Raw genomic sequence first — 21,343 nt, 5'->3', positions numbered from 1 at the left:
GGGATTTTAAGGCAAAATTTGGGGGATTCAAGAAGGAATTTTGGGGGTTTCAGGAAAAATTTGGGGAATTTTGGGTGAATTTAGGAAAAATTTGGGGGATTTTAAGGCAATTTTTTGGGGGGTTTAGAGCAAAATTTGGGGGATTTGAGAAGGAATTTTGGGAAAAAATTGGGGGAATTCTGGGAAAATTTGGGATTTTAGGAAAAATTTGGGGGATTTTGGGTGAATTTGGGAAAATTTGGGGGATTTTAAGGCAAAATTTGGGGGAATTTTGGAGATTTTAAGGCAAATTTTTGGGGGGATTTTAGAGCAAAATTTGGGGGATTTGAGAAGGAATTTTGGGCAAATTTTGGGGATATTGGGGCAAATTTGGGCGGTTTTGGGGTAATTTTGGGGGATTTTGGGGGAATTTTGGGGGTTTTGGGAAAAATTTGGGGGTTTTAAGAAAAATTTGGGGGATTTGGGGTGAATTTAGGAAAAATTTGGGGGATTTTAAGGCAATTTTTGGGGATTTTAAGGTAATTTTTGGGGGGAATTTAGAGCAAAATTTGGGGGATTTCAGGTGGAATTTTGGGGAATTTTGGGATTTTTGGGAAAAATTTGGGATTTTTGGGAAAGAATTGGGGGGTTTTGGGAAAAAATCGGGGGATTTTAAGGCAATTTTTGGGGATTTTAAGGCAATTTTTGTGAGATTTTAGAGCAAAATTTGGGGGAATTTTGAGGGAATTTTGGGGATTTTAGGGTAAATTTGGGGTATTTGGGGATTTTAGGAAAAAATTTGGGATTTTAGGGAAAATTTGGGGGATTTTAAGGCAAAATTTGGGGGAATTTTGGAGATTTTAAGGCAAATTTTTGGGGGATTTTAGGGTAAAATTTGGGGGAATTTGAGAAGGAATTTTGGGAAAATTTGGGGGATTTTAAGGCAAATTTGGGGGATTTTAGGTCAAATTTTGGGAATTTATGACAAATTTAGGGATTTCAGGAGAAATTTTGAAAAATTTAATTTATTTTAATTTTATTTTATTTTTTTCCAGGGATTTTCTATGGATTCAAGGGGCTCCTGCTGCTCTTGGGGATTTTTTTGGCTTATGAGACCAAAAGTGTTTCCACAGAGAAAATCAACGACCATCGGGCCGTGGGAATGGCCATTTACAACGTGGCGGTAAAAATTCACTTTATTTACATGAAAAAGGGGGAAAAAAAGATCAAAAAACTCCTGAAAAATTGAAAAAAAAGTGCTAAAAAAGTCCTAAAAAATTCACTTTAGTCACATGAAAAATGGGTGGGAAATGTGGGTTAAAAGTGAAAAAAAATGGGGGAAAAATTAGAAAAAATTTGGGAAAAAAATCAGAAAAAAATAACGAAAAAATTCCTTCAAAATACTCCAAAAATAAAAAAAAAAAATCCCAAAAATTCTGAAAAAAATCACCAAAAAATCCCAAAGAAATTCCAAAAAAATCTTTAAAAATTCCTTTAAAATTCCCATAAAAACCTTAAATAAATAAATAAATAAAAATCCTAAAAAAATCCCAAAAACTACTGAAAAAATTCCAAAAAAAAAAAAAAAAAATTTCTGAAAATATTCCAAAAAATCTCCCGAAAAATCCTAAAAAATCCTAAAAAATTCCCACAAAACTCTGAAAAATTCCAAAAAAATTCCAAAAAAGCCCCCAAAGAATATCCCCCAAAAATCAGAAAAAAATCTGAAAAAAAAAAAAAATCTGAAAAAAACCCGAAAAAATTCCGAAAAAACCCCTAAAAAATTCCAAAAAACCCCCTAAAAAATTCCCAAAAAATTCCTAAAAATTTCCTAATTTTTTTTTTTAATTTCCCATATAAAAATAATTTTATTTTAATTTATTTTTCAGGTTCTGTGTCTGATCACGGCCCCGGTGACTCTGATCCTGAGCTCCCAACAAGACGCCGCCTTTGCCTTCGCCTCCCTGGCCGTGGTTTTCTCCTCCTACATCACCCTCGTCGTGCTCTTCGTGCCCAAGGTGGGAAAAAATAATAATTTTAGGCAAAATTTAAATTGTTTTATTAATGGGTTTTGTCTGGGATTTTTTGGAATTTTTTAGAATTTTTTGGGGATTTTTTTTTTTGATTTTTTAGGGGATTTTTTAGAATTTTTAAAGGCTTTTTTTTGATTTTTTTTTGATTTTTTAGGAATTTTTAAAGGATTCTTTAAGGATTTTTTTAGGATTTTTTTTAGAATTTTTTTAAAATTTTTTTAGATTTTTATTTTGATTTTATTTAGAAAATTATAGGGTTTTTTCAAAAATTTTTAGATTTTTTTTAGGATTTTTTTTGGGAATTTTTGGGGATTTTTTTTGGATTTTTTAGGGATTTTTGGGATTTTTTTGGGGATTTTTTAGAATTTTTAGGAATTTTTTTGGATTTTTTCTAGAATTTTTTGGGGGATTTTTTTGGGAAATTTTTTAGGTTTTTTTGGAATTTTTTGGGATTTTTTTAGGAATTTTTTTAGGACTTTTATGGATTTTTTTGGAATTTTTTTAGGATTTTTTTTTTTAGATTTTTTTAGGATTTTTTTTTTAGATTTTTTTAGGATTTTTTAAGGATTTTTTTTTTAGATTTTTTTAGGATTTTATTCATTTTTTTGGGATTTTTTAAGGATTTTTTTAGGAATTTTTTAGGATTTTTTATGGATTTTTTGGGGAAAAATTTGGGAATATCTAAAATATTTTAAATTTTATTTTTCTGCAGATGAGACGTCTGATCACGCGCGGGGAGTGGCAGTCGGAGCAGCAGGACACGATGAAAACCGGCTCCTCCACCAACAACAACGAGGAGGAGAAATCGCGGCTCCTCGAGAAGGAAAACCGAGAACTCGAGAAAATCATCGCCGAGGTCGGCGAAAAAATTTCAAAATTTTCCCCATTTTTTCCCAAAATTCCCTTTGTCCCAATTTTTTCCTCATTTTTCCCCATTTTCCCCCATTTTTTCCCAAAATTTCCTTTTTTTCCCCAATTTTTCCCCATTTTTTCCTCATTTTTTCCCCAAATTTTCCCAATTTTTTCCCATTTTTTCCCCCATAATTTCCCCTTAATTCCCTTCATTTTCTCCCCATTTTTCCCCTCCAAATTTTCCCCTTTTTTCCCCCAAATTTCCCCCACTTTTCCTTTTAATTTTTCTCCCATTTTTCCCCAAATTTTTCCCAATTTTTTCCTCATTTTTTCCCCCAAATTTTCCCAATTTTTTCCCCTAATTTCCCCCATTTTTCCCCAAATTTTTCCCATTTTCTCCCCATTTTTCCCCAATTTTTTCCTCATTTTTCCCCATTTTCCACTAATTTTTTCCCCAATTTTTCCCCCATTTCCCCCCCCATTTTCCCCCCTTTTCTCCCATAATTTTTCCCCCATTTTTCCCCATTTCTTCCCCAAATTTTCTCCATTTTTTCCCCATAATCCCCCAATAATTCCCCGATTTTTTCCCCATTTTTTTCCCATTTTCCCCCTAATTTTCCCCCCATTTTTCCCATTTTTTCCCCAAATTTTCCCCATTTTTTCCCCAAATTTTCCCCATTTCTTCCCCAAATTTTCCCCTTTTTTCCCCAATTTTTTCCCCACTTTTTCCTTTAATTTCCCCCATTTTTTCCCCATTTTCCCCCATCATTTTCCCCTTTATTTTCCTCATAATTTTTCCCCATTTTTCCCCATAATTTTTCCCCATTTTCCCCCCAAATTTTCTCCACTTTTTCCCCATTTTTCCCCATTTTTTCCCATTATTTTCCCCATAATTTCCCCCATTTTTTCCCCAATTTTCCCCCATTTTTCCCCATTTTTTCCCCAATTTTTTCCCGATTTCTTCCCAAATTTTCCCCAACACTTCCCCCATTTTTCCCATCATTTTCCCCTATTTTTCCTCCACTTTTTCCCCTATTTTTCCTCACTTTCCCTCTATTTTTCTCTTCCGCAGAAGGAGGAGCGCGTCTCGGAGCTCCGGCAGCAGCTCCAGGCCCGGCAGCAGCTCCAGCTCCGCTCGCGGCGCCGCCAATCCCGCGACTCCCCCCAGCCCCAAAACCACCTGGGCCCCTCCCACAATCCCCAAAATTCCCAAAATTCCCAAAATAATTCCCAAAACGCGTCCCCGGGGTTCCCCCAGCCCAGCCTGGTCAGGTGTCTGGTGTCGGAACAGGCCGAGAAATTGGGGAGGGGGAATTGTGACGGGAGTCGGGTTCATCTCCTGTACAAGTGAAAAATTTCAAGGAAAATTTAAATAAAAGTTGGGAATTTTCGGTGGGATTTATGTGGAATTTATGTGGAAAAATTCCTGGGGTTTTGGTGGGAAAATCGCGGGATTTTTGTGAAAAAATTGGGAAATTTTAGAGGAAAAAATCAGGAAATTTTAGAGGAAAAATCACAGAAAAATTCCTGAAATTCTCAAGGAAAAATTCCTGGAATTTACAGGAAAAATTCTTGGTATTTATGTAGAAAAATTCCTGGATTTCACATGGAAAAATTCCTGAAATTCTCAAGGAAAAATCATTGGGATTTACAGGGAAAATTCTTGGGATTTAGAGGAAAAAATTCCTGAGATTTTGAGGAAAAATTGTGGAATTTTAGAGGGAAAACCAAGAAATTTCAGTGGAAAAATTCCTGAAATTTACATTGAAAAATTCCTGAAATTTACCTGAAAATTCCTGAAATTTACGCAGAAAAATCCCCAAAATTCCCATTAAAAAATCCCCAAAATTCCCATAGAAAAAAAACCAAAATTCCCATTAAAAAATCACCAAAATTCCCATTTAAAAATCCCAAAATTCCCATTAAAAAATCCCCAAAAAAATCCCAAAATAATTCCCAAACGCGTCCCCGGGGTTCCCCCAGCCCAGCCTGGTCAGGTCTCCTCTATAAGTGAAAAATTTCCCAATAAAAAATGGAATTTATGTGAAAAAAATTCCTGGGGTTTTGGTAAAAAAAAAATGGGAATTTTTAGGGAAAAATCGGGAAATTTTAGGGGAAAAAATTGGGAAATTTTAGGGGAAAAATCGAGAAATTTTAGGGGAAAAATTGCAGAATTTTAGAGGAAAAATTCAAAAATTCGCGTAGAAAAATTCCTGAAATTCCCATGGAAAAATTACTGCGATTTATAGGGAAAAATCCCTGGGATTTACATGGAAAAATTCTTGGGACTGACATGGAAAAATCATTGGGATTTATAGGGAAAAATTCTTGGGATTTATAGGAAAAAATTCCTGGGATTTTGGTAGAAAAAATCGGGAAATTTTAGAGGAAAAACTCAAAAATTCGCGCAGAAAAATCCCTGAAATTTACGTGGAAAAATTCCTGAAATTCACATGGAAAAATTAATGGAATTCACATGGAAAAATTCCTGAAATTCTCAAGGAAAATTCCTGAAATTTACAAGGAAAATTCCTGAAATTTACAAGGAAAATTCCTGAAATTTACATTAAAAAATCCTGAAATTTACATGGAAAAACTCCCATTAAAAAACCCCAAAATTCCCATTAAATAACCACCAAAAATCCCATTAAAAAACCCTCAAAAAATTCCCCAAAAAATTCCACAAAATTCCCCAAAATTCCCATCAGGTGTCTGGTGTCGGAACAGGCCGAGAAATTGGGGAGGGGGAATTGTGACGGGAGTCGGGTTCACCTGTTGTACAAGTGAAGATTTTCCCCAATAAAAATGGAATTTTGGTGGGAAAAATGGTGGAATTTATGTGAAAAAATTCCTGGGGTTTTGGTGGGAAAAACATGGGATTTTTGTGAAAAAATCGCGGAATTTTAGGGGAAAAATTCAAGAATTCGCGTAGAAAAATTTCTGAAATTCACATGCAAAAATTCTTGGGATTTATAGGGAAAAATTCCTGGGATTTATGTGGAAAAATTCCTGAAATTCACATGGAAAAATCATTGGGATTTATAGGGAAAAATTCCTGGAATTTTCATTAAAAAACAGGGAATTTTTAAGGGAAAAATCAGAAAATTTCAGTGGAAAAATTCAAGAATTTGCGCAGAAAAATTCCTGGGATTTACCGGGAAAATTCTTTGGATTTATGTGGAGAAATTCTTGGGATTTATAGGAAAAAATTCCTGGGATTTTGGTAGAAAAAATCGGGAAATTTTAGAGGAAAAACTCAAAAATTCGCGCAGAAAAATCCCTGAAATTTACGTGGAAAAATTCCTGAAATTCACATGGAAAAATTAATGGAATTCACATGGAAAAATTCCTGAAATTCTCAAGGAAAAATTCCTGAAATTTACAAGGAAAATTCCTGAAATTTACAAGGAAAATTCCTGAAATTTACATTAAAAAATCCTGAAATTTACATGGAAAAACTCCCATTAAAAAACCCCAAAATTCCCATTAAAAAACCACCAAAATTCCCATTAAAAAACCCTCAAAAAATTCCCCAAAAAATTCCGCAAAATTCCCCAAAATTCCCATTTAAAAATCCCCAAAAATTCCCATTAAAAAATCCCAAAAATTCCCATTAAAAAACCCCCAAAATTCCCATTAAAAAATCCCAAAATAATTCCCCAAATAATTCCCAAAACGTGTCCCCGGGGTTCCCCCAGCCCAGCCTGGTCAGGTCTCCTCTATAAGTGAAAAATTTCCCAATAAAAAATGGAATTTTGGTGGGAAAATTGTGGAATTTTATGTGGAATTTATGTGGAAAAATTCCTGGGGTTTTGGTGGGAAAATCATGGGATTTTTGTGAAAAAATTGCGGGATTTTAGGGGAAAAATTCAAAATTTCGCATAGAAAAATTGATGGAATTCATATGGAAAAAATCCTGGAATTTACATGGAAAAATTCATGGGATTTATAGGGAAAAGTTTCTGAAATTTACATTGAAAATTCCTGAAATTCTCAAGGAAAAATTCCTGGGATTTATGTAGAAAAATTCCTGGGATTTACAGGGAAAACATTCCTGGGATTTTGATAGAAAAAATCGGGAAATTTTAGGGGAAAAATCAGGAAATTTTAGAGGAAAATTTCAAAAATTTGCGTAGAAAAATTGATGGAATTTCTGCAGAAAAATTCCTGAAATTCTCAAGGAAAAATTCCTGAGATTTACATAGAAAAATTCCTGGGATTCACATGGAAAAATCATTGGGATTTATAGGGAAAAATTCTTGGGATTTATGAGGAAAAATTCTTGGGATTTATAGGGAAAAATTCCTGGGATTTTGGTAGAAAAAATCGGGAAATTTTAGAGGAAAAATCAGGAAATTTTAGGGGAAAAATTCAAAAATTTGTGTAGAAAAATTCCTGAAATTCACATGGAAAAAAAATCATGGGATTTACAGGGAAAAATTCCTGGGAATTTGATAAAAAAAATTGGGAAACTTTAGGGGAAAAATCAGGAAATTTTAGAGGAAAAATTCAAGAATTTGCGCAGAAAAATTCCTGAAATTCACATGGAAAAATTCTTGGGATTTATAGGGAAAACATTCCTGGGATTTGGGTAAAAAAAAAGGGAAATTTTAGGGAAAAAATCAGGAAAGTTTAGAGGGAAAATTCCTGAAATTTATATTAAAAAATCCTGAAATTCTCAAGGAAAAATTCCTGAAATTCCCAAGGAGAAATTCCTGAATTTTATGTGGAAAATTCCCAAAATTCCCACCCAAAAATCCCCCCCAATTCCCACTATAAAAAAATTAGGAAAAAATTCAGATTTAAAAACCTGCAGAAAAAAAAAATCCCCAAAAAATCCCCTCCCAAAATTCCTGGATTTTTCCCAGAATTCCCAAAATCCCCAAATTTCCCCCCAAAACCCTCAAATAATCCCAAAATATTCCCTAAAATCCCCAAAATTTGCCCAAATTTTCCCCCCAAAATCCCCAAATTTTCCCTCCAAATTCCCCAAAAGCCCAAAATTCCCAAATTTCCCCCCAAAATTCCCAAATTTCCCCCAGAAAACCCCCAAATAATCCCCAAATATTCCCTAAAATCCCAAATTTCCTCCCAAAATCCCAAAAATTTCCCCAAAATTCCTCCCAAAAAGCCCAAAATCCCCAAATTTCCCCCCAAGCCCCAAAATAATTCCAAAATATTCCCCAAAATCCCAATTTTTTTCCCAAATTCCTCCCAAAATGCTCAAATTTTCCCCCAAAATCCCATTTTTTTTCCAAATTACCCCCCAAAAATTCCCAAATTTCCCCCCCAAATCCCAAATTTTCCCTCCAATTCCCCCCAAAAAGCCCAAAATTCCCAAATTTTCCCCCCAAATCCTGAAATTCCTCCCAAAATCCCCAAATAATCCCAAAAAATCCAAAATTTCCAAACCCTTCGTGTCGGTTCCAAATCCGTGACTTTTATTTCAATAAAACTCCAAAATTTTTGGGAATTTCGGGCATTTTTTGTGAATTTTTGGGGATTTTGGGGGGCTTTTGGGGGATTTTTTGGGGAATTTTTGGGGGAATTTTTGGGGGATTTTTTTGGGAATATTTGACGAATTTTTTTGGGATTTTTGGGGGAATTTTTGGGAAATTTTTGAGAATTTTGGGGGAATTTTTTGGGGAATTTTTGGCAAATTTTTGGGGGATTTTTGGGGAATTTTTGGGAATTTTTGGGGGAATTTTTTGGGATTTTTTTGGCAAATTTTTGGGGAATTTTTTGAGAATTTTAGGGAATTTTTTTGGTAAATTTCGGCAAATTTTGGGGAAATTTTTTGGGATTTTTTAGGGATTTTTTGGGAATTTTTTTGGGATTTTTTGGGGGAATTTTTGGGGAATTTCTGGGGATTTTTTGGGGAATTTTTTGCGAATTTTTGGGCATTTTTGGGGAATTTTTGGTGAATTTCTGGGAAATCTTTTGGGATTTTTTGGGGGGATTTTTCGGGAATTTTTGGGGAATTTTTGGGATTTTTTTGGGATTTTTTTTGGAATTTTTGGGGAATTTTAACGGTTGGATTTGGCCACGCGCTCGAGTTCGTCCTTTTTCTTGATGGCGTAAGAGTTGGAGGAGCCCTGAAAACGGGGAAAAAAAAGATAAAATAGGAATTTTGGGGGAAAAAATTGGAATTTTGGGGGAAATTTGGGGGTTTGGGGGAAAATTTGGGGGTTTTGGGGGGATTTTAGGGGAAAAAATGGGATTTTTTTTGGGGAAAATTGGGATTTTTGGGGGGAAAAATTGGATTTTGGGGGGAAATTTGGGGGGAAATTTGGGAGTTTTGGAGAAAACTTGGGGATTTTGGGGGGGAAAAATGGAATTTTTGGGGGATTTGGAGAAAATTTGGGGGTTTTGGGGGAATTTAGGAGGAAAAAATGGGAATTTTAGAGGGAAAGAACAAGAAATTTGGGGATTCAGGGGAAAAAATGGGAATTTTGGAGGATTTTGGGGGGAATTTGGAGAAAATTTGGGAGTTTGGGGGAGAAAAAAGGGAATTTTGGGGATTTTTGGGAGAAAAAGGGGAAAATTGGGGAGTTTTAGAGAAGAAAATCGGAATTTTGGGGGTAAATTTGGGATTTTGGAGAAAATTTGGGAGTTTTGGGGGAAAATTTGGGGGCAAAAATGGGAATTTTTGAGGAAATTTTGGGGGATTTGGGGAAAAAAGGGATTTTTGGGGCAAAAATTTGGGATTTTTGGGGCAAAATTTGGAAGTTTTGGGGAGGAAAAAAGGGAATTTTGGGAGAAAATATTGGGAATTTTGGGGGAAAAATAAAAAAATGTGGAAAAGCACGGACACGTGGAAATAAATGTGGGAAAAATGAGAAAGGGAGGGATAATGAATTTTTGGGTGGAATTCAGAGATTTCTCTGACCTTGGAAGAAAAATGAGGAAAAAATGGGACAAAAAATTGAAAAAAAATCGTAAAAAAATGCAAAAAAACAAGGAAAAAAATTGGGAAAAATTGGGAAAAAGTGGGAAAAGGAGAAAAAAGGAAAGAAAATTAATTTTTGGATGGAATTTTGGGTGGAATTTTGGGGAAATTTTCCTGAGCTTGGGAAAAAAAATGAGGAAAAAAAGGTGGCAAAAAGCGGAGGAAAAATTGGGACAAAAAAATGGGAAAAATTGGAAAAAGAGGGGGAAAAGTGGAAAAAATTATTTTTGGGTGGAATTTTCCTGACCTTGGATGAAAGTTCAGAAAAAAATGAGGAAAAAATGTGACAAAAAATCATTAAAAAATCATAAAAAATCCTAAAAAAATGCAAAAAAAATTGGAAAAAAAATGGGAAAAACTGGGAAAAATTGGGAAAAAGGATTTTGGGTGGAATTTTAGGAATTTTTGGGTGGAATTTTGGGATTTTTCTGACCTTGGCAGCGTTGATGAGCTCGTCAGCCAAACACTCGGCGATGGTTTTGATGTTGCGGAAAGCGGCTTCGCGCGCCCCCGTGCACAGCAGCCAGATGGCCTGAAATAAAGAAAATAATTAATTTTGGGGTGAAAAATGAGGGTTTTGGGGAAAATTGGGGGTTGGAGGGGGAAAAAGGGAGAGTGGGGAAAAAAAAATGGGGAAAAACGGGTGAAAAATGGGGAAAAAATGGGAAAAATGGGGGAAAAAATGGAATTTTTTGGGGAAAAAAGGGAAATTTGGGGGGAAAAAGGAAAGTTTTGGGAGGAAAAATGAGGGTTTTGGGGAAAATTGGGGGTTGGAGGGGGAAAAAGGGAGAGTGGGGAAAAAAAAATGGGGAAAAACGGGTGAAAAATGGGGAAAAAATGGGGAAAAAGGGGGAAAAATTGGAAAAAAATGGGGAAAAATTGGGTGATAAATGGGAAAAAAAATGAGAAAAAAACAGAAAAAAAATAGGAAAAAAAAAAACCCAGGAAAAAAACCTGAAAAAAAATAGGAAAAAAACAGGAAAAAATCTGAAAAAAATGGGAAAAATCTGAAAAAAAATAGGAAAAAAACAGGAAAAAAATGGGAAAAAATCTGAAAAAAATGGGAAAAAAAACGGAAAAAAAACTGAAAAAAAATTAGGAAAAAACCAGGAAAAACATCTGAAAAAAATGGGAAAAAAATCGGAAAAAAATTGGAAAAAAATCTGAAAAAAATGGGAAAAAAATCTGAAAAAAATAGGGAAAAAAAGGAAAAAAACAGGAAAAAAGGGGAAAAAAATTGGAAAAAAATGGGGAAAAATTGGGTGACAAATGGGAAAAAAAATGAAAAAAAAACAGGAAAAAAATAGGAAAAAAAAACAGGAAAAAAACCTGAAAAAAATTAGGAAAAAAATCTGAAAAAAATGGGAAAAATCTGAAAAAAATGGGAAAAAAACCTGAAAAAAATCTGAAAAAAAAGAGGAAAAAAACAGGAAAAACATCTGAAAAAAATGGGAAAAAAATCTGAAAAAAATAAGAAAAAAATGGGAAAAAATAGGAAAAAAACCAGGAAAAAACCTGAAAAAAAAGGGAAAAAAATAGTAAAAAACCAGGAAAAAATCTGAAAAAAATGGGAAAAAAATAGGAAAAACCAGGAAAAAAATCTGAAAAAAATGGGAAAAAAATCTGAAAAAAATAGGAAAAAATAAGAAAAAAACAGGAAAAAATGGGAAAAAAAATGCAAAAAAAATCTGAAAAAAATGGGAAAAAAACAGGAAAAAAATCTGAAAAAAATGGGAAAAAACCTGAAAAAAATGGGAAAAAAATGGAAAAAAATGGGAAAAAAATAGGAAAAAAACAGGAAAAAAATCTGAAAAAATCTGAAAAAATTCTGAAAAAAAAGGGAAAAAACAGGGAAAAATGGGTAAAAAATGGGTAAAAAATGGGAAAAAAAACCAGGAAAAAAATCTGAAAAAAATGAGAAAAAATGAGAAAAAAACAGGAAAAAAATCCGAAAAAAATGGGAAAAAACCGGGAAAAAAATCCGAAAAAAATGGGAAAAAAACAGGAAAAAAATCCGAAAAAAATGGGAAAAAATAGGAAAAAAATAGGAAAAAAATCTAAAAGAAAGGGGAAAAAATGGGAAAAAAATCTGAAAAAAATGGGAAAAAAATGGGAAAAAATAGGAAAAAAACCAGGAAAAAACCTGAAAAAAATGGGAAAAAAATAGTAAAAAACTAGAAAAAAATCTGAAAAAAATGGGAAAAAAATCTGAAAAAAATAAGAAAAAAATGGGAAAAAAATGGGAAAAAAAAGGGAAAAAAATCTGAAAAAAATGGGAAAAAAATCTGAAAAAAATAGGAAAAAATAGGAAAAAAATAGGAAAAAAAATGCAAAAAAAATCTGAAAAAAATCTGAAAAAAATGGTGAAAACCCCCGAACCAATAAATAACTTAAATACCATTAAAAAAATAAATAAAAATAATTAACAAATACCTGATTGACCCTCCTGAGGGGTGACACATCCACGGCCTGACGCCGCACGGTCCCGGCGCGGCCGATTCGAGTCGAGTCCTCGCGGGGCCCCGAGTTGATGATGGCGTTGACCAGAACCTGGAGAGGGTTCTAAAAAATAAAAAATAAATAAAAATTATTAAAAGAATTACTGGAAAAAAATTGTGGTTTTTTTCCCCGCCAAAATTGCCATTTTTTTTCCCAAAAAAAATCCATTTTTTCCCTAAAAAATTCCAGGTTTTGCTCCAAAAATTCCAGTTTTATTCCCCAAAAATTCAATTTTTTACCCCAAAAGTTCGATTTTTTCACCAAAAAATTTCTAGTTTCTTCCCTTAAAAATCCCATTTTTACAACATTTTTGGTTGTAAAAATCCTATTTTTCCTCATTTTTGGCTGTAAAAATCCCATTTTTCCCTCTAAAAATCCCATTTTTTCCCCATTTTTCACTGTAAAAATCCCTTTTTTCCTCCTAAAAATCCCGTTTTTCCTTCTAAAATCCCACTTTTTCCCCTAAAAATCCCATTTTAAAAAAAAATCACATTTTTATCCCATTTTTCCTCCTAAAATTCCCATTTTTGCCCCATTTTTCACTGTAAAAATCCCATTTTTTCCCCCTCAAAAATCCCATTTTTGTCCCATTTCCCCCCTTTATTTTTCACTGTAAAAATCCCATTTTTTCCCCATTTTTTGCTGTAAAAATCCCATTTTTTTTCACCGTTTTTGGCTGTAAAAATCCCATTTTTGGCTGTAAAAATCCCATTTTTTTTTCACCGTTTTTGGCTGTAAAAATCCCATTTTTTCACCGTTTTTGGTTGTAAAAATCCCATTTTTTCCCCTAAAAAAATCCCATTTTTTCCCCATTTTTCACTGTAAAAATCCCATTTTTCCCCATTTTTGTCTATAAAAATCCCATTTTTCCTCATTTTTGGCTGTAAAAATCCCATTTTTTCCCCCATTTTTGGTTGTAAAAATCCCATTTTTCCCTCTAAAAATCCCATTTTTTCCCCATTTTTGGCTGTAAAAATCCCACTTTTTCCCCCATTTTTGGTTGTAAAAATCCCATTTTTCCTCATTTTTGGCTGTAAAAATCCCATTTTTCCCTCTAAAAATCCCATTTTTTCCCCATTTTTCACTGTAAAAATCCCATTTTTCCTCCTAAAAATCCCGTTTTTCCTTCTAAAATCCCACTTTTTCCCCTAAAAATCCCATTTAAAAAAATCACATTTTTATCCCATTTTTCCTCCTAAAAATCCCATTTTTGCCCCATTTTTCACTGTAAAAATCCCATTTTTTCCCCCTCAAAAATCCCATTTTTGTCTCATTTCCCCCCTTATTCTTCACTGTAAAAATCCCATTTTTTCCCCATTTTTCGCTGTAAAAATCCCATTTTTTTTCACCGTTTTTGTCTATAAAAATCCCATTTTTGGCTGTAAAAATCCCATTTTTTTAACCATTTTTGGCTGTAAAAATCCCATTTTTTCCCCTAAAAAAATCCCATTTTTTCCCCATTTTTGGCTGTAAAAATCCCATTTTTTCACTGTTTTTGGCTGTAAAAATCCCATTTTTCCCCCTAAAAAAAATCCCATTTTTTTCACCGTTTTTGGCTGTAAAAATCCCATTTTTTGTCCCCATTTTTGGCTGTAAAAATCCCATTTTTTCCCCTAAAAAAATCCCATTTTTCCCCCATTTTTGGTTGTAAAAATCCCATTTTTCCCCTAAAAAAATCCCATTTTTTCCCCATTTTTGGCTGTAAAAATCCCATTTTTCCTCCTAAAAAATCCCATTTTTGCCCCATTTTTTACTGTAAAAATCCCATTTTTCCTTCGAAAAATCCATTTTTCCCCCATTTCTTTCCCCATTTTTCACTGTTAAAATCTCCTTTTTCCTCCCTAAAAACCCAATTTTCTCCTCTAAAAATCCCATTTTTCCCTGTTTTTGGCTGTAAAAATCCCATTTTTTCACTGATTTTCACCAAATTTTTTTCGCTCCATTTTTGCACCACTTTTGGTTATAAATCCCGTATTTTTGTTTGTAAAAATCTCATTTTCCCCCCATTTTTGGCTGTAAAAAATCCTATTTTTTCCCCATTTTCCACTGTAAAAATCCCATTTTTTGTCCCCATTTTTGTCTATAAAAATCCCATTTTTCCCTCTAAAAACCCCATTTTTTCCTCATTTTTGTTTGTAAAAATCCCATTTTTTGTCCCCATTTTTGTCCATAAAAATCCCATTTTTCCCTCTAAAAATCCCATTTTTTCACCGTTTTTGGCTGCAAAAATCCCATTTTTTCCCCTAAAAAAATCCCATTTTTTCCTCATTTTTGGCTGCAAAAATCCCATTTTTTCACCGTTTTTGGCTGTAAAAATCCCATTTTTTTTCACCGTTTTTGTCTATAAAAATCCCATTTTTGGCTGTAAAAATCCCATTTTTTCCCCTAAAAAAATCCCATTTTTTCCCCATTTTTGGCTGTAAAAATCCCATTTTTTTTCACCGTTTTTGTCTATAAAAATCCCATTTTTGGCTGTAAAAATCCCATTTTTTCACCGTTTTTTCCCCAATTTTCGCCAGATTTTCTCCATTTTTTATCCGATTTTCACCAAATTTTTTTTCAACACTTCCCAAATTTTTTCTCTCACCTCTCCGGTGAGCAGGTGGATGATCTCGAAGGCGTGTTTGACGATCCTGACCGTCATTAATTTCTTGCCGTTGTTCCTGCCGTGCATCATCATGGAGTTGGTGAGTCGCTCCACGATGGGGCACTGCGCCTTGCGGAAACGCTTGGCCGCGTAACGCCCCGCCGAGTGGGGGAGATATTTGGCGTATTTCTCCTTCACTGCGATGTAATCCTGGAAATTCAAGAGTTTTTGGGTGAGATTTGAGGTTTTGAACAAAAAAAACCCCGAGAAAATCGGCCAAAATTCAAGAAAATCGCGAATTTTTTGCCCAAATCGCGCAAAAAAATCGGATTTTTTTTGGTCGCGAATTGTCCCATAAAACAAGTAAGGGACTTGAAATAGGACATTGAAATACTGGGAATTTTTGGGGAATTTTGGGAATTGATTTTAAGATCTAAATAAAAAAATCCCAAAAAAAATCTGATAAAATTTGAAAAAATCGCAAAATTTTAACGAAAACCGCGGAAAAATTCGGATTTTTTTTGGTTGCGAAATGTCCCACAAAGCGAAAGAAAAGATTTGATGTGTTTGTCCTTTATGACAATGAAATACTGGGAATTTTTGGGAATTAATTTTGGGGTTTGAGCAAAAAAAACCCCAAAAAAATCTGTTAAAATTTGAAAAAATCGCGAAATTTTAACGAAAATCGTGGGAAAAATCGGATTTTTTTTTTTTGGTCGCGTAACTTCTCATAGAATGAAAAAAGGACTTGAAATGTTTGTCCTTTATGACAATGAAATACTGGGAATTTTTGGGAAATTTTGGGGTGAGATTTGAGGTTTTGGACAAAAAAAAACCCAAAAAAATCTGTTAAAATTTGAAAAAATCGCGAAATTTTAACGAAAATCGCAGAAAAAATCGGATTTTTTTTGGTTGTGTAACGCCCCCCGGAATGAGGGAGATATTTGGCGTATTTCTCCTTCACTGCGATGTAATCCTGGAATTTAAGAAGTTTAGGAATTAATTTTGGGGTCTGAACAAAAAAAACCCAAAAAAAATCGGCCAAAATTCAAAAAAACCGCGAAATTTCAGCAAAAATCCAATTTTTTTTTGGCCGCGTCAAATTAAAAAGAGACTTTGCTTATTTCTCCTTTACTGTGATTTAATACTGGGATTTTTTGGGGATTTTGGGATTGGATTTTGGGGTTTGAAGGCAAAAATCCCTAAAAAAATCCCAAATTTTTTGCCCAAATTGCGCAAAAAAATCGGATTTTTTTTGGTCGCGAATTGTCCCATAAAACAAGTAAGGGACTTGAAATAGGACATTGAAATACTGGGAATTTTTGGGAAATTTTGGGGTGAGATTTGAGGTTTTGGACAAAAAAAACCCCAAAAAAATCCATTAAAATTCGAAAAAATCGCGAAATTTTAACGAAAATAGCGGAAAAAAATCGGATTTTTTTTGGTCGCAGAAGGTCCCACAAAGTGAGTAAAGGACTTGAAATGTTGGTCTTTTGTTGCAAGAACATACTGGGAATTTTTGAAAAGTTTGGGAATTGATTTTAAGATCTAAATAAAAAAATCCCCAAAAAAATCTGTCAAAATTCAAAAAAATCGCGAAATTTTAAGCCCAAATTGCGGAAAAATTCCATTTTTTTAAAGTGAGAAAAAAAATTTGGGATATTTGTTCTTTATTGTAATGAAATCCTGGGAATTTGGCGGATTTTGGGATTGGATTTGGGGTGTTCGTTCTGAAAATCCCAAAAAAATCCATCAAAATTCGAAAAAATCGCGAAATTTTAACGAAAATCGTGGAAAAAATTAAAATTTTTTTTGGTCGCGAAACGTCCCAAAGAGTGAAAAACGGATTTAAAGTATTTATCCCTTATTGTAATGAAATCCTGAGAATTTTGGGAATTTATTTTGGCGTTTGAGCAAAAAAAACCCAAAAAAAAATCCGTTAAAAATTTGAAAAAATCGCGAAATTTTAACGAAAATCGTGGAAAAAAATCGGATTTTTTTTGGTCGCGAAACATCCCACAAAGTAAAAGAAAAGATGTGATGTGTTTGTGTTTTATTGTAATGGAATACTGGGAATTTTTGGGAAATTTTAGGAATTAATTTTGGGGTTTGAGCAAAAAAAACCCCAAAAAAATCCGTTAAAATTTGAAAAAATCGCGAAATTTTAACGAAAATCGCGGAAAAAAATCGGATTTTTTTGGGTCGCGCAACGTCCTGCGAAGGGAGAAAAAGATTTCGGATATTTGTTCTTTATTATAATCAAATCTCAGAAAGTTTTGGTAAATTCAGAAATGGATTTTGGGGTTTGAGCAAAAAAAAAAATCCCCCAAAAAATCGGCCAAAATTTGAAAAAATCGCGAAATTTTAATGAAAATCGCAGAAAAATTTGAGGTTTTTTTGGTCGTGCAATGTCCCACAAAACGACCAAGAGATTTGAAACATTTGTCCTTTGTTGAGATGAAATCTTGGGAATTTGAGAAATTTAGAAATAAATTTTGGGGTTTGAGCACAAAAAAATCCCCCAAAAAATCTGTCAAAATTCAAGAAAATCGCGAAATTTCGGCACAAATTCCCTCTGGAATTTTTTGGGAATTCCCACTCATAAGAAAAACTTCAATTCCAGCTTCAAATTCTCACAGAATTCCCAATTCCAGCTCCAAATTCTCACAAAATTCCCAATTTCACTCCCAAATTCTCACAGAATTCCCAATTCCAGCCCCAAAATCCTCTGGAATTTTCCCAGAATTCCCAATTCCAACCCCAAATTCTCACGGATTTCTCAATTCCAACCCCAAATTCTCACAAAATTCCCAATTCCAGCCCCAAATTTTCCCAGAATTTTGAATTCCAGCCCCAAATTTTCCCAGAATTTTGAATTTCAGCCCCAAAATCTTCTGGAATTTTCCCAGAATTTCCAATTCCAGCCCCAAAATCTCAACTCCAACCCCAAATTCTCATGGAATTCTCTATCCCAGCTCCAAATTCTCACAAAATTCTCAATTCCAGCCCCAAATTGTCCCGAAATTCCCAATTTCACTCCCAAATTCTCACGAAATTCTCAATTCCAGCCCCAAATTCTCCCAGAATTCTCATTTCCAACCCCAAATTCTCACAAAATTCCCAATTCCAGCCCCAAAATCTCAATTCCAGCCCCAAATTCTTGGGGAACTCTCAATTCCAGCCCCAAATTCTCACAAAATTCTCAATTTCGCCCCCAAATTCTCACGAAATTCTCAATTCCAACCTCAAATTCTCCCAGAATTCTCCCAGAATTTTGAATTCCAGCCCCGAATTCCCTGTGGAATTCCAGGACTCCCAGACCTGCAGGGAGATGTCGTTGATCTGCACGTCGTCCGTGCTCCATTTCCCGAAGAGTTTGATGTCCGGGGTTTCCGTCACGGCCGGAGCCGTCTCCCACTCCGTCATGCTGCAGGGGGGGAAAAATGGGGAGAAATTAAATAAAAATGGGGAAAAATGGGGGAAAATGAGAAAAAACGGGGAAAAAATGAGAAAAAACGGCAAAAAAATGGGGAAAAATAGGGAAAAAATGGGGGGAAAATGGGAAAAAATGGGGAAAAAATGAGTAAAAAATGAAGGAAAATGGGGGAAAAATGAACAGAAATGGGAAAAAATGGGGGGAAATGGGGAAAAATGAGGGAAAATGAGGGAAAAAATAAGGGAAAAATGGGGAAAAAATGGGGAAAAAATGGGGAGAAAAAATGGGGAGAAAAAATGGGGAGAAAAATGGGGAAAAATGAGAGAAAAATGGGGAAAAAATCGGGGAAAAAATGGAGCAAAAAATGAGAAGAAATGGGGAAAAATGGGGAAAAAAATGGGGAAAAATGAGGAAAAATGGTGAAAAATGGGGGAAAAATAGCAAAAAAATGAGAAAAAACGGTAAAAAAAGAAGGAAAATGGAGGAAAAAATGTGGAAAAAATGAGGGAAAAATTAGGGAAAAATGAGGAAGAAATGAGGAAAAAAAGGAGAAAAAAAAATGGGGAAAAAAGAGGAAAAATGGGGAAAAAATGCGGAGAAAATGAGGGAAAATGGGGAAAAAATGGGGAAAAATGGAGAAAAATTGGGGAGAAATGGGGAAAAATGGGGAAAAATAGTGGAGAAAATGGGGGAAAATGGGGGGAAAAATGGGGGGAAAATGAGGAAAAAATGGGGAGAAAATATGGGGAAAAAAATGGGGAAAAATGGGGAAAAATGAGGAAAAATGGGGAAAAAATGGGGAAAAATGAGGAAAAATGGGGAAAAAATGGAGGAAAATGGGGAAAAAATGGGGAAAAAAGAGTAAAAATGGGGGGAAATGGGAAAAAGGGAATGGTCAGGAATTGGGTTTTGTAGTCTGGGTTTTATTGTCCCATTTTGGGATTTTTTTCCCCCCTTTTATCTTATTTTTTGCACTTTTTTTCCTTATTTTTGCCAGTATTTTTCTTTTTTTTTTTGCTATTTTTTCCTTATTTCCCCCCCTTTTTTCTTATTTTTCCCACTTTTTTCTTTTTTTCCCATTTTCTCCTCATTTTTCCCACTTTATTTTCCCCACTTTTCTCCTTATTTTTTCCACTTTTTTCCCCTCATTTCCGCCACTTTTTTCTTATTTTTCCCATTTTTTTCCGTATTTTTTCTACTTTTTTCCCATTTTTAAAATTTTTTTGCACTTTTTTCCCTTATTTTTCCCCTTTCTTATTTTTCCTTTTTTTCCACTTATTTTTCCCAGTTTTTTCCCTTTTAATCCCATTTTTTCCAACCTAAACCCCATTTTCCCACTATTTTTCCCACTTTTCCCCCATTTTTAATCCAATTTTTCCCTCTTTTTCTCCACTTTTCCCCCCTGAATCCCCATTTTTTACTGTTTTCCCCATTTTTCCCCTTTTTTGCCACTTTTCCCCATTTTTTCCCACTTTTGATCCATTTTCCCCCCAAATTTCCCTTTTTTTTTCATTCTTAATCTCCCCTTTCCCACTTTTTTCCTCATTTTTCCTTTTTTTTCTCCCTTTTTCCCCATTTTTCCCTTAATTTTCCCACTTTTTCCCCCAAATTTTCCACTTTTATTTCCCAATCTCTCTAAATTCCCTTTTCCCCCACTCTATTCTCACTTTTCCGACTGTTATTCTCATTTTTTCCTATTTATTTTCCCACTTTAAACCCCATTTTCCCCACAATTTCCCCCCTTTTAACTTCATTGTCCACCCCTCCCTTTCCCAACACTTTTTCCTCCTCTTCCCCTCCCCAAATCCCCCCAATCCCAACCCAATCTTTTAATTTAAAACTCAAATAAAAAACCCGGGACTGACATTTCCCTCCCCCCCCCCTTTCCCCTCATGGCCGCCCCCCCCCAAACCTCTCCCTTCTCCATTTTTCCCCCTTTCCCCGCCCTCATTTCCACTTCCCCACCTCCCCCGTCCTTATTTTCCCTTCACAAAATCCATTTTTCCCCTCAGAAATCCCTTTTTTCCCCTAAAAATCCCCTTTTTTCCCCCGTTCCCGCCACTCACATGGCGGCGGCTCCGGTTCCGACTCAGCCAAAAGGGCGCTACGGGGCTTCCCGGCCGCTTATATAGCGCGCAGGGGTTCACTTCCGGTTGCGCATGCGCATTTTGCCTGTACGGCACAGAATGTCCGCCATTTCTTCCCCTCATGGCGTGTATAACGCATGCGCATTTTGCATATACGGAACCAGATGGCCGCCATTTCTTTCCCTAGTGGCGTACACGGCGCATGCGCACTTTGCTTGTACGGCCTTCTTCCCCTAATGGCGAGTACAGCGCATGCGCATTTTGCCTGTACGGCACAAGGATTCCGCCATTCCTTCACCTCATGGTCTGTGACGCATGCGCAGTAGAGAATGTACGGACACGGGCGCCATGTTTTATAAGGGGATTCACCTCAGTGGCGGCCGCGGGTCGTTTTAACGGGGTGAAAACACGCGTGGAAAGGCGAAACGGCGATTTAAAGGGGTAAAAACACACGCGGAGGTGATAAAAAAGGGACAAAAAAGGGAAAAAAGTGTATAAAAAGGGAAGGGAGAAGTTTTGAGTTGACACGCGGAGGGGAAATGGCCGCTCACGCGTGGATGTGGAAGGGGGGGCATTCATTAGGCGAGGTGGGGGCGCGCTGACCAATCAAAACGTGTGAAGGTAGTGACGTCAGGGGTTGCTAGGCGGATTTGGGCAGCCCCCCCAATTTGGGGACCCTCAAATAAAACCCCAAAAATAATCCAAAATATCCCAAAATACCCCAAAATTACCCCCCAAATTCCCCAAAAATCTTCCCAAAAATACCCCAAAATTCTCCCCAAATCCCCCCCAAAATCCCCCCAAAATACCACTAAAATCCAAAATAAAAAATTTATTGGAAGTTTATTTTAGAAATATTTTGAAGCTCCAAAAATCCCCCCAAAATCTCCCTAAAATCCCCTCAAAATTCCTCCCCAAATC

The 21,343-nt window shown here is 35.1% G+C and overlaps 2 protein-coding genes across 2 annotated transcripts; one reads left to right on the top strand and one right to left on the bottom strand.

Moving 5' to 3' along the window:
* Positions 1-427: 427 nt before the first annotated feature.
* On the top strand, positions 428-4,220 carry LOC310921537 (gamma-aminobutyric acid type B receptor subunit 1-like). The gene is made up of 5 exons (XM_083881704.1): positions 428-518; positions 791-1,162; positions 1,869-1,997; positions 2,725-2,868; positions 3,937-4,220. The coding sequence occupies exons 2-5, from the start codon at positions 1,142-1,144 to the stop codon at positions 4,213-4,215; spliced, it is 573 nt and encodes a 190-aa protein (XP_083737830.1). The 5' UTR covers positions 428-518; positions 791-1,141; the 3' UTR covers positions 4,216-4,220.
* Positions 4,221-8,334: 4,114 nt separating this feature from the next.
* Positions 8,335-20,462, bottom strand: RPS5 (ribosomal protein S5). The gene is made up of 6 exons (XM_083881803.1): positions 20,402-20,462; positions 18,221-18,326; positions 14,900-15,109; positions 12,247-12,375; positions 10,247-10,345; positions 8,335-8,959 (listed from the first exon to the last, which is right to left on the bottom strand). Exons 2-6 carry the CDS (start codon positions 18,323-18,325, stop codon positions 8,891-8,893), a joined length of 612 nt encoding a protein of 203 aa, XP_083737929.1. The 5' UTR covers position 18,326; positions 20,402-20,462; the 3' UTR covers positions 8,335-8,890.
* Between the last annotated feature and the right edge of the window lie 881 nt (positions 20,463-21,343).

The sequence above is a fragment of the Zosterops lateralis genome (assembly GCF_965231275.1).
Source record: "Zosterops lateralis genome assembly, chromosome: 35".
NCBI lineage: Eukaryota > Metazoa > Chordata > Aves > Passeriformes > Zosteropidae > Zosterops > Zosterops lateralis.
Note: the sequence above shows the minus strand (reverse complement) of the source record. Positions and strands in the feature narration are given on the sequence as shown.

Coding starts and splice junctions, on each gene's coding strand:
- LOC310921537 (XM_083881704.1), top strand. CDS start 1,142: ATGGCCATTTACAACGTGGCG. Junction 1,163..1,868: donor TGGCCATTTACAACGTGGCG/GTAAAAATTCAC, acceptor TTTATTTTTCAG/GTTCTGTGTCTGATCACGGC. Junction 1,998..2,724: donor TCGTGCTCTTCGTGCCCAAG/GTGGGAAAAAAT, acceptor ATTTTTCTGCAG/ATGAGACGTCTGATCACGCG.
- RPS5 (XM_083881803.1), bottom strand. CDS start 18,325: ATGACGGAGTGGGAGACGGCTCCGGCCGTGACGGAAACCCCGGACATC. Junction 15,110..18,220: donor TCAACGACATCTCCCTGCAG/GTCTGGGAGTCC, acceptor TTGAATTTCCAG/GATTACATCGCAGTGAAGGA. Junction 12,376..14,899: donor TCCACCTGCTCACCGGAGAG/GTGAGAGAAAAA, acceptor TTTATTTTTTAG/AACCCTCTCCAGGTTCTGGT.